Raw genomic sequence first — 13,160 nt, forward strand, 5'->3', positions numbered from 1 at the left:
GTATATTTAAAAACAGGAATTTATGTCCAAGCATGATTTACAGGGAATTATTTATTTATTTATTTATTTTAAAAAGCTATATATTTCTATGGATCAAGGAGCTTAGGAAAAGTAGAAAAATCCTCCTGCTATCTCAGAAGTGTAAGAAAAAAAAAATCTCTGAAGAAATCCACTTTAACTTCAACCTTTCGTTAACTCTGTTTCACAAGTCTTGCTCAGAACTCAACCACCAGTTTATGTAGTCAGGCAATGTCTCTTGACCTGAGATTTTCCTCATCTTTTTTTAAAATACACTAATAAAAAGATTCACCCATAGGCTCATAAGTAGTTTTCTTTACTTCAGAAGGAAATACATTGCTAAGTGTCACATATATACTTTCAATTACAAATTACTAAGGAATTAATGAAATGAGTAGAAATCTGAAAGCTGAGCAGAAACAATCAGTGAGCAGAAGGCAAATCAGTGAAGTTCTGCCATTCCAAAGGTCTCAGCCTTTACTAGCAAAACCTCATCCCCAGACATTAATAACACTCCTAATGCAGAAAGCAAGGAAGCAACTAATACAAAAAGATTTAAGATGGTAAAAAAAAGACTGACCTGAAAATACGTAAGCTGAATGATTACTCAGCTAAAGACATACAGCTTCTTCTGAAGCAACTCATAAGAAGGCTTTTTCATGACTTTCAGATTACAGGGAGAGTGACTAACGAATTGTTGAAGCAAAACAGCAGCCATACCTACATAAGACTATCCAGTGGTTCCAATTGCCTTTTATTTTCAATGTGTATAGCTATAACAAAATAACTACTGGGCCAGAAAAGCTGCATAGGCTTAAATTTCAGAATGAAGGACATTGTTGCTGTTGTTCTTAAAATAAAGGCTGGGAAAAAAACACAGGCCTGCTATTTCTGAGATTATCAGAAAAATAAATCAAAATGCTAGAGTTGAAAATACTGAATTTCTCAGATTTGACTTCCATCACTCCGGATATTAAAAAATGAAGGCCTTCACCTGTGATTGTCCCCTCTTGTAAAGAAGGTATATTCCCACCTCACATGGAATAAATGCATTAATGTCTGTAATCACTCGTGCCATAATTATGTAGAAAATTACAGCAGGAAATAAATTATTTTGAATCGGATTTTGGGATTGTATAGACAGATACACAGCTACATGGTAATGCAGAAAACTAAAATAAAATAAAAAAAACTGCCATCACATTTACTGAGCATTATTTGACACATGGAATGAGTAAAGCAGGCATCTTGCAGCAAAGAAAAGAAGGACATACTGTTAAAAATATATCAGAATGCACATGCACAAAGGGACTGAATTAAAATTACAGAAAGCAATCCTGGAATCTGCACATTTTAATTCTTCATGCTGCAATAAAAGGCTTACTATCAGAAAAGTGAAGATAAATTCCTAAGTAAATGCTATTGCATCTCCCAGCACAATATACCATCACCAACGTCATCTCACAGAAACCAGTAGGTAAGATGAAGATGGAATTTCCTTGAGATTGCTATACACCACTGTATTTCTGCACAACACCTGCACAGCACAGAACTTCTAAATCAAAGTAACTCTTCTGATTACATCCTTTTAAATCCGATTGGATCCCTTCACACACCAGACCAGACATATGGCACTACAGTGGCATGCTACTGACTGCTCAACAAGGGTATAACATCTGAATTTTTATATCTGGCTTAATTTTTATAGCAGAACTTGGGATGCATAGGAATTAATTTAATGACAGTTCATGACTCAGAGGCAGACCCCAAAAGGAGCCCAAACAAACAGACACTTAAGGTACATATACTGTGTTCATTCTGAGGCACTGTGGTTAGGTGAAAGGAACGCACACCTGTCACATGAGAAACTTGAGGCTTATTTCAGTCTCACAAAGCAGACCACTTTTGTACAAATCAACAGCTCCTTAGATGTGAAATCCCTGCTATAAAGCATGGGGAATGATAGCAAAAAGGAGTACTTCTTGCAGAACAAATGACAGGACTGTCTAAAATCAGGACAGGACTTCTAAAATCCTTATCATTGGTCAAATGAGAACAATCAATGCAGATTGCCAAAGTTACGTAATTATATCACATACTGAACTGTTCACAGGCAAGGAATATTTCTTGCTAGTTAACATAATACTGCTTGTGTATGAAAGGCCATTGGTTTTACTTTTCCCTTTGATTGTCTGTTATTTCAGTGTTTTTCTTGCCCAAGTTTTTTTCTAGTGGAATCACTTGGACTGTATTTACGATTAGCCCATAAAGGCTGAAGCTCACTGTCCTAATAACCAAGACAGCCATACACACAAAAAAAAGTTCTCAACTCTCAGGCCACACTTGGCATGAGGGCATGCACTGTAGTTGGTGGCGGCTTTTGTATTCTTACTCTGCTGTAAGCTGATGTATAGAGACCTTTGTACCATGACTACCACTTGGAGTTCACAATCAGATAGGAATACTGAGTGGGCACTACTGCTTTAACAAACGCGGCTCTGTCTGATCTGTAACAAGAATCCAAGTATGATGTCATATCAGCGTAGCACAGAAGCAGAGAGAAGACTGAGCACATCTTCCACCATTACAGAAATATGATCACATAGTGCCTTGTTAAGCAAGATAAATGCCTTTCACTTCAGAGAGAGTGGCGGTGATTAATTTTGTACTCTGTTGAGTGCATATAAACAAGAAGGGTGGTATACATCCTTTTCTCTTTACAACTACGCACAACTAGAACCTCAAATAAAAAGGTTGATGAATCGATGGAATAACTTACCTGATCTATGTTATGCTCCTTACTGCTGGAAATTTCTAAGTGAAAAGTGGATACTTTTTCTTAAAGAAGAGGCTGTAACTCAAACCTCAATACTGAGTATGATTTAGGAATAGTTTGAGAAAAAAAATTTAACATTTGTGGATTTTTTGAAAAGAGAAAAATACTGTATACTAGCAAACAAAGGTAAAATTCAAACAATGATAAGACTTGCAGAAAAGAAGAAAAAGGCAGCGCCCACAAAACAAGCAACTCTCCTAAACACATGGAGCTGTCTGTTCATCTTTTCTTTTTTACTTTGAGGTATTAGCTGTGTGATGACAAGGAACTGTTAAACAATGCAGAGAACTGCTGCACTGACGATGTTTTTTCTCACCTGTCTCTTGTACGTCTCTAGCTGACTGCGTGCTGCATTGGCCTTCCTTAGTTCTTCTTCCAGGCTCACAGTATTTTGCATGTACATCGTATTCTTCTCTTCTAAGAGTTTCACTTGCCGCCGCAAATCACCCAAGTCTTCTAATTTCTTTTTGTACGACTCAACTTGGCTTTCTAACTTGGCTACTTTATCAGAAGAATGCCTGGAGGGACAGATTTGTATCAGGTTTATATTCTGAAAGCTAACAAAATTGTATGTCCTGAAGCTTCCTCTGTAGTTTGAATTCATGCAGAACACATTATGAGACATCATGAGGAACATGAGAAAGTGACCATATTCTTACATTACGAGATGTTTTCACTTCTAAGTTGTCTGCTTCCCTTCCACCATTTGTTACCTCAAAAAGCTGTTGAAGCACCTTTAAAGAGTACTGTTTGAACACAGGTCTGTATTATTTTGAAGGCCACAGTACCCACTTCACATTTGTTCAGTGTGGTCAACTCTTCCCCATCAAGGTCAAACGTGCAAACTATACCAATTGCTGGATTCAAGATCTGACTTCTGCTGACAATACTGACTTAGTCTTACAAACAAACCTTAAGTCAGAATAGAAAAAAAAAAAAAAAGAAAAAAAATCAAGAACTACAGACTCATAAACATGGATTTGCTAATTCCTGTAGGACATGCGGAGTGTCTTTGATACAAAATACTGGAGGGTCAGACTCTCTAACATGTTTCATAAACTAAAGTTTAAATTTTAATTTCAATGTGGTAATCTACTTATTTTTTAAAGATGATGAAATAAATCTGACTTGCATTTTTATCAAAATGTGCAACTCAGAGACATTAAACAAAAGTATCTTAAAGAAATGTAGAACTGGTATCTCACTGAACTAAACTCCTGCAACTTGGTATATATGTTAGTTATCGTTATTAAGTTTCATCAACAAAAGCTCAGAGACCTTCAGCTCATGCCCTGATGTGATGCCTCATTGCATTCTCCCAGCTATAAAAAAGTACAGCAACCGTATCCCTCAGAAGTCCTTTTCATATTCCACTTTTTGTTCCCTCTGTATTTACTGCAATATTTGCTCCATGGCCTTATTACAAGGGCATGTAGTGACATGACAAGGAGTAATGATTCTACACTGATAAGCAGGAAATTCTTTACTGTGAGAGAGGTGAGGCCCTGGCACAGGCTGCCCAGAGAAGCTGTGGATGCCACATCCCTGGAGGTGCTCAAGGCCAGGCTGGATGGGGCTTTGGGCAGCCTGGTCTGGGGGGAGGTGGCCCTGCCCATGGTGTGGGAGGTGGAATTATATGACCTTTAAGGTCCCTTCCAACCCAAACCATTCTATGATTCTGTGATTAGTAGAAATAATGGAGTCTCAGTCCCTCCACTATCTGGTACAGATAAATACAGAAATCCTGGTGTTCCAGAACACAGAGGACGGACACTCCAGGATACCAGCTGAAGCATAGCATTGCACATACTGCATACTGTTCACGTGAACAGCAAGGGATCTGAGAAGTTTATGGTCCAAGCCACCCTCACTTAACTAGAAAATATAAACAAAGCCACTAGTAGGCATTTGGAGAATCTGTATTACGTGTAACCAGACTACAAGTATACAAACTCCCTGATGATTATAGACACTCATGTTGTGGCACAGGTGAGTGGAAAGTACTCAAGATACCACTGAGTGATTTATTACAGTCATCAGATAGCATAATACTGCTAAGCTATCTAATCAGTAAATGTTAGGCATGTAATTAGTAACTAATTTACTTAAGCAGAATTGAGTAGTGGTCTGTGCACTCATTTGGAGGATCTGAAAAGGACTGTGACATTGAAGTGGCATTCACAATATGCTCCTTCTGGCAGACCAACATCAGCAAAAAAAAAAAAAAAAAAAAAGTGCTTAGTGTTACTTCACCTTGTGAGTCACACTAGAGTAACACTGGGGAGCCGTAAGACCAGTACTACTGGGACCACTAACATGGGGTTTAAATCAGGAGTATGTGCTGGATAGAAAGATGGAAGGCAAAAGCTTATGAAATTAGGATATAATAACCTGTATTGAATTACTCAACAGGTGAGGGAAAAACTGTACTGAACATATGGCAATTTGATCAGGGTTTGAGAGAAAGAAAAATAAAAGTCATATAAAGGAAAGAGCAAGTCAGGATTATGACGGTTCCTTTGAATTTGCTTGATGGCTATGGTAGACATGGTAAGAGACAAACAAGCTAAAATTTATTTGTTAGAAGCTGAGAAATAAAATCTTTCCAAAAGCAGTATGACACAAGGCCAGCAACAAAAAACAGTAAGCACAGAGTAAATACCTACAAAATAAAGTACAACCCCAATTCACCACTGAAGCTTAGCAGCAATGGCAACAACTGCTACAAATTGACAGAGCAGACCCAAAGTTATGACTGCTATGTATGACGATGATGGGGACAGAGATACATGGCACGATCCAGAGTCCTGAACCCTTATCAAATGAACACCATACAACAAACCCCTCTGATTCAAAGAATGACAAAGTTCACACAGTAGCACCCATAATGAACAACCTGGAACACTGTCTGGATGGCACTGTCCCTGCCCTCTCTCCTCCCTATTCCCAACTATAACAGTTTCCTCAGCTTCATTTTGGAACTCATTTACATACTCAATTTCCTATGAAATCTGGAAAAACCCCTGCTGGTGGTCAGTTTACGAGATCCTGGGGCAACCTAAATCTCCATAACCTCCAGCAATGCACAGAGACTCTCTCTGATGCAAGGAATTACTCTTCGAACCCAAACTTCCCACACAGATCATTTACAGAATTGGACAGTATGTTGGGTTCATTCCTTACATTAATGACAGAGAAGGTAAAGATGAATGTCTTTAGTAGAAAGCTAGTGAATTAGAAAAGTCAGTATTAAAGGAAGTCATGTTAGAATTGGTAGAAAAAAAGATACAGCTGAGTGGCAGATAAACAGTTCTGAATAATTCATGGCAGCAAGATACCACCATTGAAGGATTATGTTGTTGTTGTTGTAAAAGAGGCTGTCCCACCTTACAAACCCCTACCATTGTCAGTCATTACAACTATGGGTGCTAAAAATTCAGTGGCAAAGACAGCTGTAACAGATGTTGTCCATATTATACGATGAACCAAAGCACAAGTCTAAACAATCCCATGAAAGGAAAAGGTCTGGTTTCCCAACAGGAATGGACACTCACATCATGAAGGTGATGAAGAGCATAGAATAGTCTACACTCAGAGACCAGTACATAACTTGTTATGGCCATAAGATGGTATAAATTTGCTAATATTTACTGATTAGACATATAATAAGTAATTAATTTATTTAAGCAGAATTTTGCGGTGTGTACCTGAGTACATCTATCTCATCCTTCAGAGACTGAGCCTCTTCTGCTAATGTAGTAAGCTCTTCTGTCTGTTGTCTCAATTCAGCAATCTCCTTTTCTAGTTCTTCACAGCGTATTCTGTAGTCATCTTTGGCAGCTTCTAATCTGTAGAAATGAAACAGAAGATTTCTCAGCTTGAGCAACAGTTACCTTTCTTCACCATCATCCTCTCTAAGAATGCTAGAAACAGACTTCTTATGCAAGAAAGGAAAACGGCATCCCAGTGTGCAACACTGCAGACACTCCCAAATGCTTTGATTATTGAAAAATATAGAAGGAGATCAAGTTTTTTGATGCCTATTTGATGTCAGTGTTTCTACATGGAACGTCCCAGTGTTGTGATGTTTTAATGGAAAGATAACCTAACTCTCTTCTGTTATAATAATCCAAAAAAGTCAATGTTCATGCAGAAATTTCCACCTTTTTCTTTTTTTCAGGGAGTACGGAGTCTGAACATGATGTCTTTATCCTAGGATTTTTTTCAGCTGTTTACATTCAATAATATTAACCTGATTATCAGATGAAACGTTGTGGAGCTCTCAATGAGGTGTTTTTTATTTATTTATCTTTAAAGCCTGTCCAGCACATTCATTTAGTTACCAAGTCATTCATTTAGTTACCTGGAATTCAACTAGCAAACACATAGTCATGTCTGCTACCAGCTACAAAAAAACCATCTACCCACATGCAACTCTTCTACCTGAATGTTTCTTCCTGGAGTTGTTCTAGCTGTGTCTGCAGCTGCAAGTGCCTACGACCTGCAGGGCTGTTGGGATCTTCGATAGAATCAGATTGATTCAAACGTTCCATCAAAATCTGGTTCTCAGCAAGCAAGCTGCTCTTCTCCTCCTGAAGGGCTGCAACCTGTTTTAAGAAATACAGGAACTAGAATAACAGAGCTATCCAGCTCTATACAGCAATTTTCTTGTGTGCATAATACAGTAGAAACAACTCATAAATGCAAATGCACAGTTTTCAATAATCCCATTTCACAAAGGACAAACTGTAACTTTAATACGTATTCAATTGCTATGTGATGTAACAACATATGGCAACATTAGGGGTAGAATTTACCACTCATAAAATGTAATTTTAACTGTACTTCTCAGAAGCATCTAGGCAAAAAATCTTAGCTATCACAGAAAATGAGTTCAGTATATTGATGTCTGCATACTTTCCAAACAAGTAAAATTAGCACTTCATATTAAAGCTTTTAAAATTGACTTCCAAATGAAACAATGCCTATCATTTCCATAGAATATCCAAGTCTGGATATCCAAGCGATGGCTGTGCCCTTCTGATTTTATTTTTTTTTTCATCCAGAAGCCAACTGTAAGCAGATCTGAAACAGGAACAAAATCCCAAGATGGCTCAGTTTCCAACAGTTTTGTGAAAACAAGCACTGGTGCAGAGAGAACCAGAAGTGCTGCAAACAGCAGCTGAAGCGTGAGTTCATATATTAGTAAGCTGCATAGGAGCTATTATTAAATATGCAGGAGGAGGAGGAGAGCAAGAGAAGAAATATGAAGATCTCAACAGAAGGAAATGCTTCATTAAGAGCTTGTATTATCAAATAAAATCCACCATGAAACACAAATCAAGGCAAACAACTTCATTAATTCTAACAGTTAGTGAACAGCTTGGCAAAAAGCTGAATTATAGCACCAAGAATTTTCACTGACAATGCCTTCTTAGGCTCCCTCATTACCCTCTTCGCGTCTTCCAGATCACACATGATCAATTTTACAGTAAGGCTCAGTTTAAACCCATAAAGAGCTGGTAGACAAAAGTAGCTTCTGACTGGGTTGAAACTAATTGTTACAGCTGCACTACTCCTAGGAGTTCTCTAACTCAAGCATTGAGCCACACAGTTCAGTTCCTTCCTATCTGAATAAAAGTTTTGTTAGAATGAATCATCTTAGTAACGGTAACATTGCATCAAAATGACAGAACAAACTTCACTCTGCCAGCGCAAGTAAAGCAAAAGAATTACTGTGCAATTTTCTTCTCCAATGTACAAATTAGATTTCCATACTATATATCTTGTCTTCAGCTACCTAAAAATTCCTAAGTCTCTTCCTCAGTAATTACTAACAGATACAATATAGAAAACCTACCTGCATATCTAACTCGTGACATCTTTGGGCAATTTCTTCTTTTGTTGCCAGTGCTTCGTTTAATTCTTCCGTAGTTTTCTTCAGCTACCATAAACAACAAATATTTTTAGTTTAATCACTCTCTGTAAAGCAGGTAGAAAAATTCTGAACTACATGACTGCACAATTATTACTACATTTAGGATATATACTAAATTTTTTTTGAAAGTGAGGCAATTCTGCTCTTAAAAAGAAATAAAGAAGCAGATATGAGCAGTGTTTAATTTGTGTGACAGAAGTAAACATATTTAAGAGTATTTGGTCTTACAAAAAAGCATTAGAATTACCACATTTATTCTATGAACAGACTTTAAAAATCCTGAAGAACTTGGGTCTGAAGACCTTGTCAATTCTGCACACACTGGAAAAAATTGTCAATACCACTTTTCTTTACGGATGCGAAGAGTGGGTAATTTCGGTTTTCAATCTACTTTTTAAATACACAAAGGATTGGAAGGTGGAATACAGGGAATGGACAATTAGGGTAAAATCTCTCTAGTCACTTGAAACTGCATGACAGGATTACAATTAACATGGTGATGGAGAGCCCTACCCCCTTCTGGAAAAAAAAGACATTGAATCTTTTAAGTAGTGGGAAATATTCAGGTAATCCCCATAAAGGGTTTTATGTTCAAAAATGTATACCTTCCGCATTTTTATATGAATGCTGTAAAGTTAACTCTCTTACAAGTTGTAATAGCACTCAGGACTGTTTTAAGAATTTTGAACCAAATCTATACATTGTTTTAGCCAATTTTAGAAGTGGGAGATGGCAAAAAAAAAAAAAGTTTTGATAAATATTACAAACATTCTTATTCTTCTTTCTCATTACCCAGAAATTTACACCAGTCTGCAGTTTTGCTATACTATGTCACATAGCTATTTTTTTTCCAAAATGACTTTTTTTTCTGTTAAATACCCAAAATGGGAAACTCAACTTATAAAGCAAAATGACTTAAAATACTGAAATTTATTTTTCTGTTCCTTATGTGAATTTCCCACAAAATCCTTTCATGACTCTACAAAAAGACAGGCTTCTTAATAAAGCAAAATGATTGGGCACTGATATACTATAATTGAAGGAAGAGAAACATCTAGTCTTAGATACCTGCCGATCAAGGTCAATGTAAGCATCATTTCCAACAGAGACGGGAGACTCTTTACTCATCAACTGCAATTAGATTACAGTGGATTAGAAAAAGCAAAGATTTACTTTTATATTAAAACCTAAGCTTCAATGAAATACCAAATTGATCTGAACTTCTGCAAGCTTCATTCTGACAACAATGAAGCTTTCCACTTCATTTTAATATGACATTCAGAAAAAAATTACTGAAAGTAACCTTCAAAATTTATTACATTTAAAGCAATATAAATGAAATCTTACATCATCTCATTTTCTTCTGCAAAAGCACATCCTTATCTACAATGAAACCTGCAGTATATTGTGCAGAACATTTTACCAAAATGGCATTGAGTGATGGAAGCTATCAGCATTTGAAAGACTCGCCATAAATTGTTTTCTGCCAATAGTTTTCATTTTCTGATCATTTGGAAGTTCGTACCAATTTATTTATTTATTTGACAAAAGTTGGGGATATACCTATTTCAGTTAATTGTGCAAAACAATAAAGCTTCATTTTCTGGAGTCACATGCAATTTGCAAAATAAATAAGTAAATAAATCTACAAATGTTATTCTTAAGAATAAATAATAAAATTCTTGGTATACTGAGTGATCAATGGTTGATAGCAATTTTAGTCTGGAAAACATTGTTTTTAGCTGTAACATAAGAAATAAGGTTAAAAAAAATAAGAAATACTACATAGCTAACTCAAAAGGAGGCATTACAGAAACATAACTGCCATTTCTGTGATTCTACCCAAACATGAAATGTTTTTATCGTTTCTCCTATGGCACAACTCACAGAAGTTACAAACAAAAGGAGCTGAACCTAACCAAAATCACAAGATTTCTTCGTTCTCCCCCATCCCCTTCATCCCCTCCCTTCCCCCCATTTTCTCAAGGCCTCCTGTCCAGCATGGCTGCTTTTGCCAGAGAGAGGGCTTCCTTTATTCATTACAGAACCCAGTGCCTTTGGAACTGGTTCCACTGGCAAAGTTCTTCCGGTGTATAGCATAGGGCTTGCGTTTCCTCCACATCCTTTCTGTTTATACCACCATACACGAGAGCAAATCTCTGTTTGACATTTACACTACTCAAATATTTATACACTTACATTTCTCTCCCTTTCCCCATCTCCTTAGTTGGGATCTAGCTGTATACTATACATTTAAACTCATCTATCTGTCATCAGAAGTCCTCCTCAGACCTTGACCATGTTTGTTGTTAACTGCTGAATTCTTTCCATTTTATCCGTATCTTTACGGTGACAAACTACCCTGAAATGAAGCTTTCCATGAAGCCCACATTCCCTGCAATAGTAATTAGAAAGTCTCTGGCCTCAGAGCTGCCCTGAAAAATGAAATCACATGCCTTTTTCATTACCATATATAGTGGCTTTACAAATTTGTGTTGAATTCGAGGCCACATTTTTGAAGCTGTTTTGCCATCCAAAACAAGAATTTCCAATCCCTCTCTTCTTAGTGTTGTTATGCCTGTTTTAATTGGTCCATTTCACTATCTGTTGTTTAAATGCTTTTCCAGATGACTAATAGGGATGTGAAGGCTAACCATGTGCTGAACTATTCACCCTGCTCCATACCCAACAACACAGCTCACAACCACGCTCCCTCCGTGCTCCAGACACTGTGTCAGTACTACCCTTTAAGCCTTTTTAGTACTTTCCAGCTGGCAAGTCCCAGGCTGCACGCAGCCTGTAAGGGACAGTAACATACCCATGACATTCAACATACCCCTTCTGGACACAATACAACTACCACTTCAGAAACCCAGCCCTGCTCCAGAGTTATGCGGGAGCAATACCAGAGGCTGTACAACCTACCAGTGGCCTCTGTGATGTTGCTCCCTTCTGTAGATTACTGTAAAGGAAACAAGCTGAGGCCAATAAATATAATGCCTTAATTCTTCAGCATGTTTTGCCACTTCTCCAAGAACTTCCTATACTTGAGAAGCCCTTGCATAAACATCCAGAAGAAAAAAAGGACAGAATCAAAGAATGGCTGAGGTTGGGAGGGACCTCTGGAGGTCATCTGGTCCAAACCCTCTGCTCAAGCAGGCTGCTCACAGCCACATCCAGATGTCTTTCCAGGGAGGGAGAATCAGGGGGAAAATTAGGGAGAATTAGGGATGACACTAACTACATTAGCTGACAGATTAGAGAAGAATTAGGTACTGGAGATACACGGTATGGGCGCAGCATGAATGTTAAACTAAATTTGTGAAGTGAATTCCTCCATGGAGTGCATCAGGAGTCTGGGGCACAAAAATGTCATGGGAAGTGCACATGAGGCCCCGAAGTCAAGAGCCATAGGAGACATGCAAACACAACAGGAGACTAAGCAAACACAACAACAGAAAGACAGGAAGCATTCTTACAATATTACATGGTGGGTATTCTAGAGATGAAATCTAAGGAATTATGCGGCTGGATTGTGTCCAGACAAGGAATGGGAATGAGACCAACAGATTACTCACAAATAATATACAAATCTGACTTCTCATCGTTAGTTAACAATACACTCATATTAAGAAGTGGGTGGAAATGTAGAATGAAAAGGGAAAGTAAACAGGGATGAGGAAGGAGCTTTTCTACCTTTTCCCAACACATTTTCCCACACATAGGAGAGGACAACAGTATATATAAGCAGATGTCCTGGCTATGTTCTACTTCTGGACTGCCTCTTCCTATTTTCTCCCCTCTTAAAAGCAAACATCTTACTATAAGCAGCACATCTTGTACAGCACCATTCTAACTACCAATACTAACTTCTACAAGATTTCTTGAAAAATTCAAGATGTGTTTTATTGAATGCTGTATTTTTATAACTTCATGCAGTTGCATACACGTATGTCAACTCAGAATACATATTACACTTTGTCCATCTAAAGAAATAAAAGATAATTTTCCCTGTTATCCACATTATTTCTAGCCAATCACCAATCTCTGATGGTACAGAAGGTTAGTGCTCCTAAACACTCATTTTAACAGTTAACTGCTTGATGGCATATTAACCATTTCTGGATTCTTTATTACTAATACACTGTTCTAATTTTAAAAGCAAACATCCTTACTGTGTTCTGCTGTATCTCCTTTACTTTCATCCTCACATTCAGGCTAACTCCTGAAATACTGTTGCTGTTTTACAGCTTCACATCCAGCCTCAAGTGTGGTATCAGAACACACAGTCTTATTACGTATGCGTCAGTGCCAATACTTTGAGTTTAGTGTGGAAACCATTAATATTTTATTTGTTTCAAGTATTTG

The 13,160-nt window shown here is 37.5% G+C and overlaps 1 protein-coding gene across 4 annotated transcripts in view; it reads right to left on the minus strand.

Annotated features, from left to right (window-relative positions):
* Nucleotides 1-13,160, minus strand: part of HOOK3 (hook microtubule tethering protein 3) — an 87,794-nt gene that overhangs the window by 31,923 nt on the left and 42,711 nt on the right. For all 4 annotated transcript variants that reach the window (XR_014687239.1, XM_084504333.1, XM_084504331.1 and 1 more), the window contains exons 7-11: nucleotides 9,861-9,923; nucleotides 8,715-8,798; nucleotides 7,298-7,461; nucleotides 6,562-6,702; nucleotides 3,171-3,372 (exon numbers count right to left, since the gene is read on the minus strand). Coding sequence is in view for 3 of the 4 variants with exons in the window: in XM_084504333.1 (XP_084360459.1) it covers nucleotides 3,171-3,372; nucleotides 6,562-6,702; nucleotides 7,298-7,461; nucleotides 8,715-8,798; nucleotides 9,861-9,923 (654 nt within the window). In the remaining variant the exon portion in view is untranslated. The remainder of the gene's footprint in view (nucleotides 1-3,170; nucleotides 3,373-6,561; nucleotides 6,703-7,297; nucleotides 7,462-8,714; nucleotides 8,799-9,860; nucleotides 9,924-13,160) is intronic.

Source organism: Aythya ferina (genome assembly GCF_964211825.1).
Source record: "Aythya ferina genome assembly, chromosome: Z".
Classification (NCBI taxonomy): domain Eukaryota; kingdom Metazoa; phylum Chordata; class Aves; order Anseriformes; family Anatidae; genus Aythya; species Aythya ferina.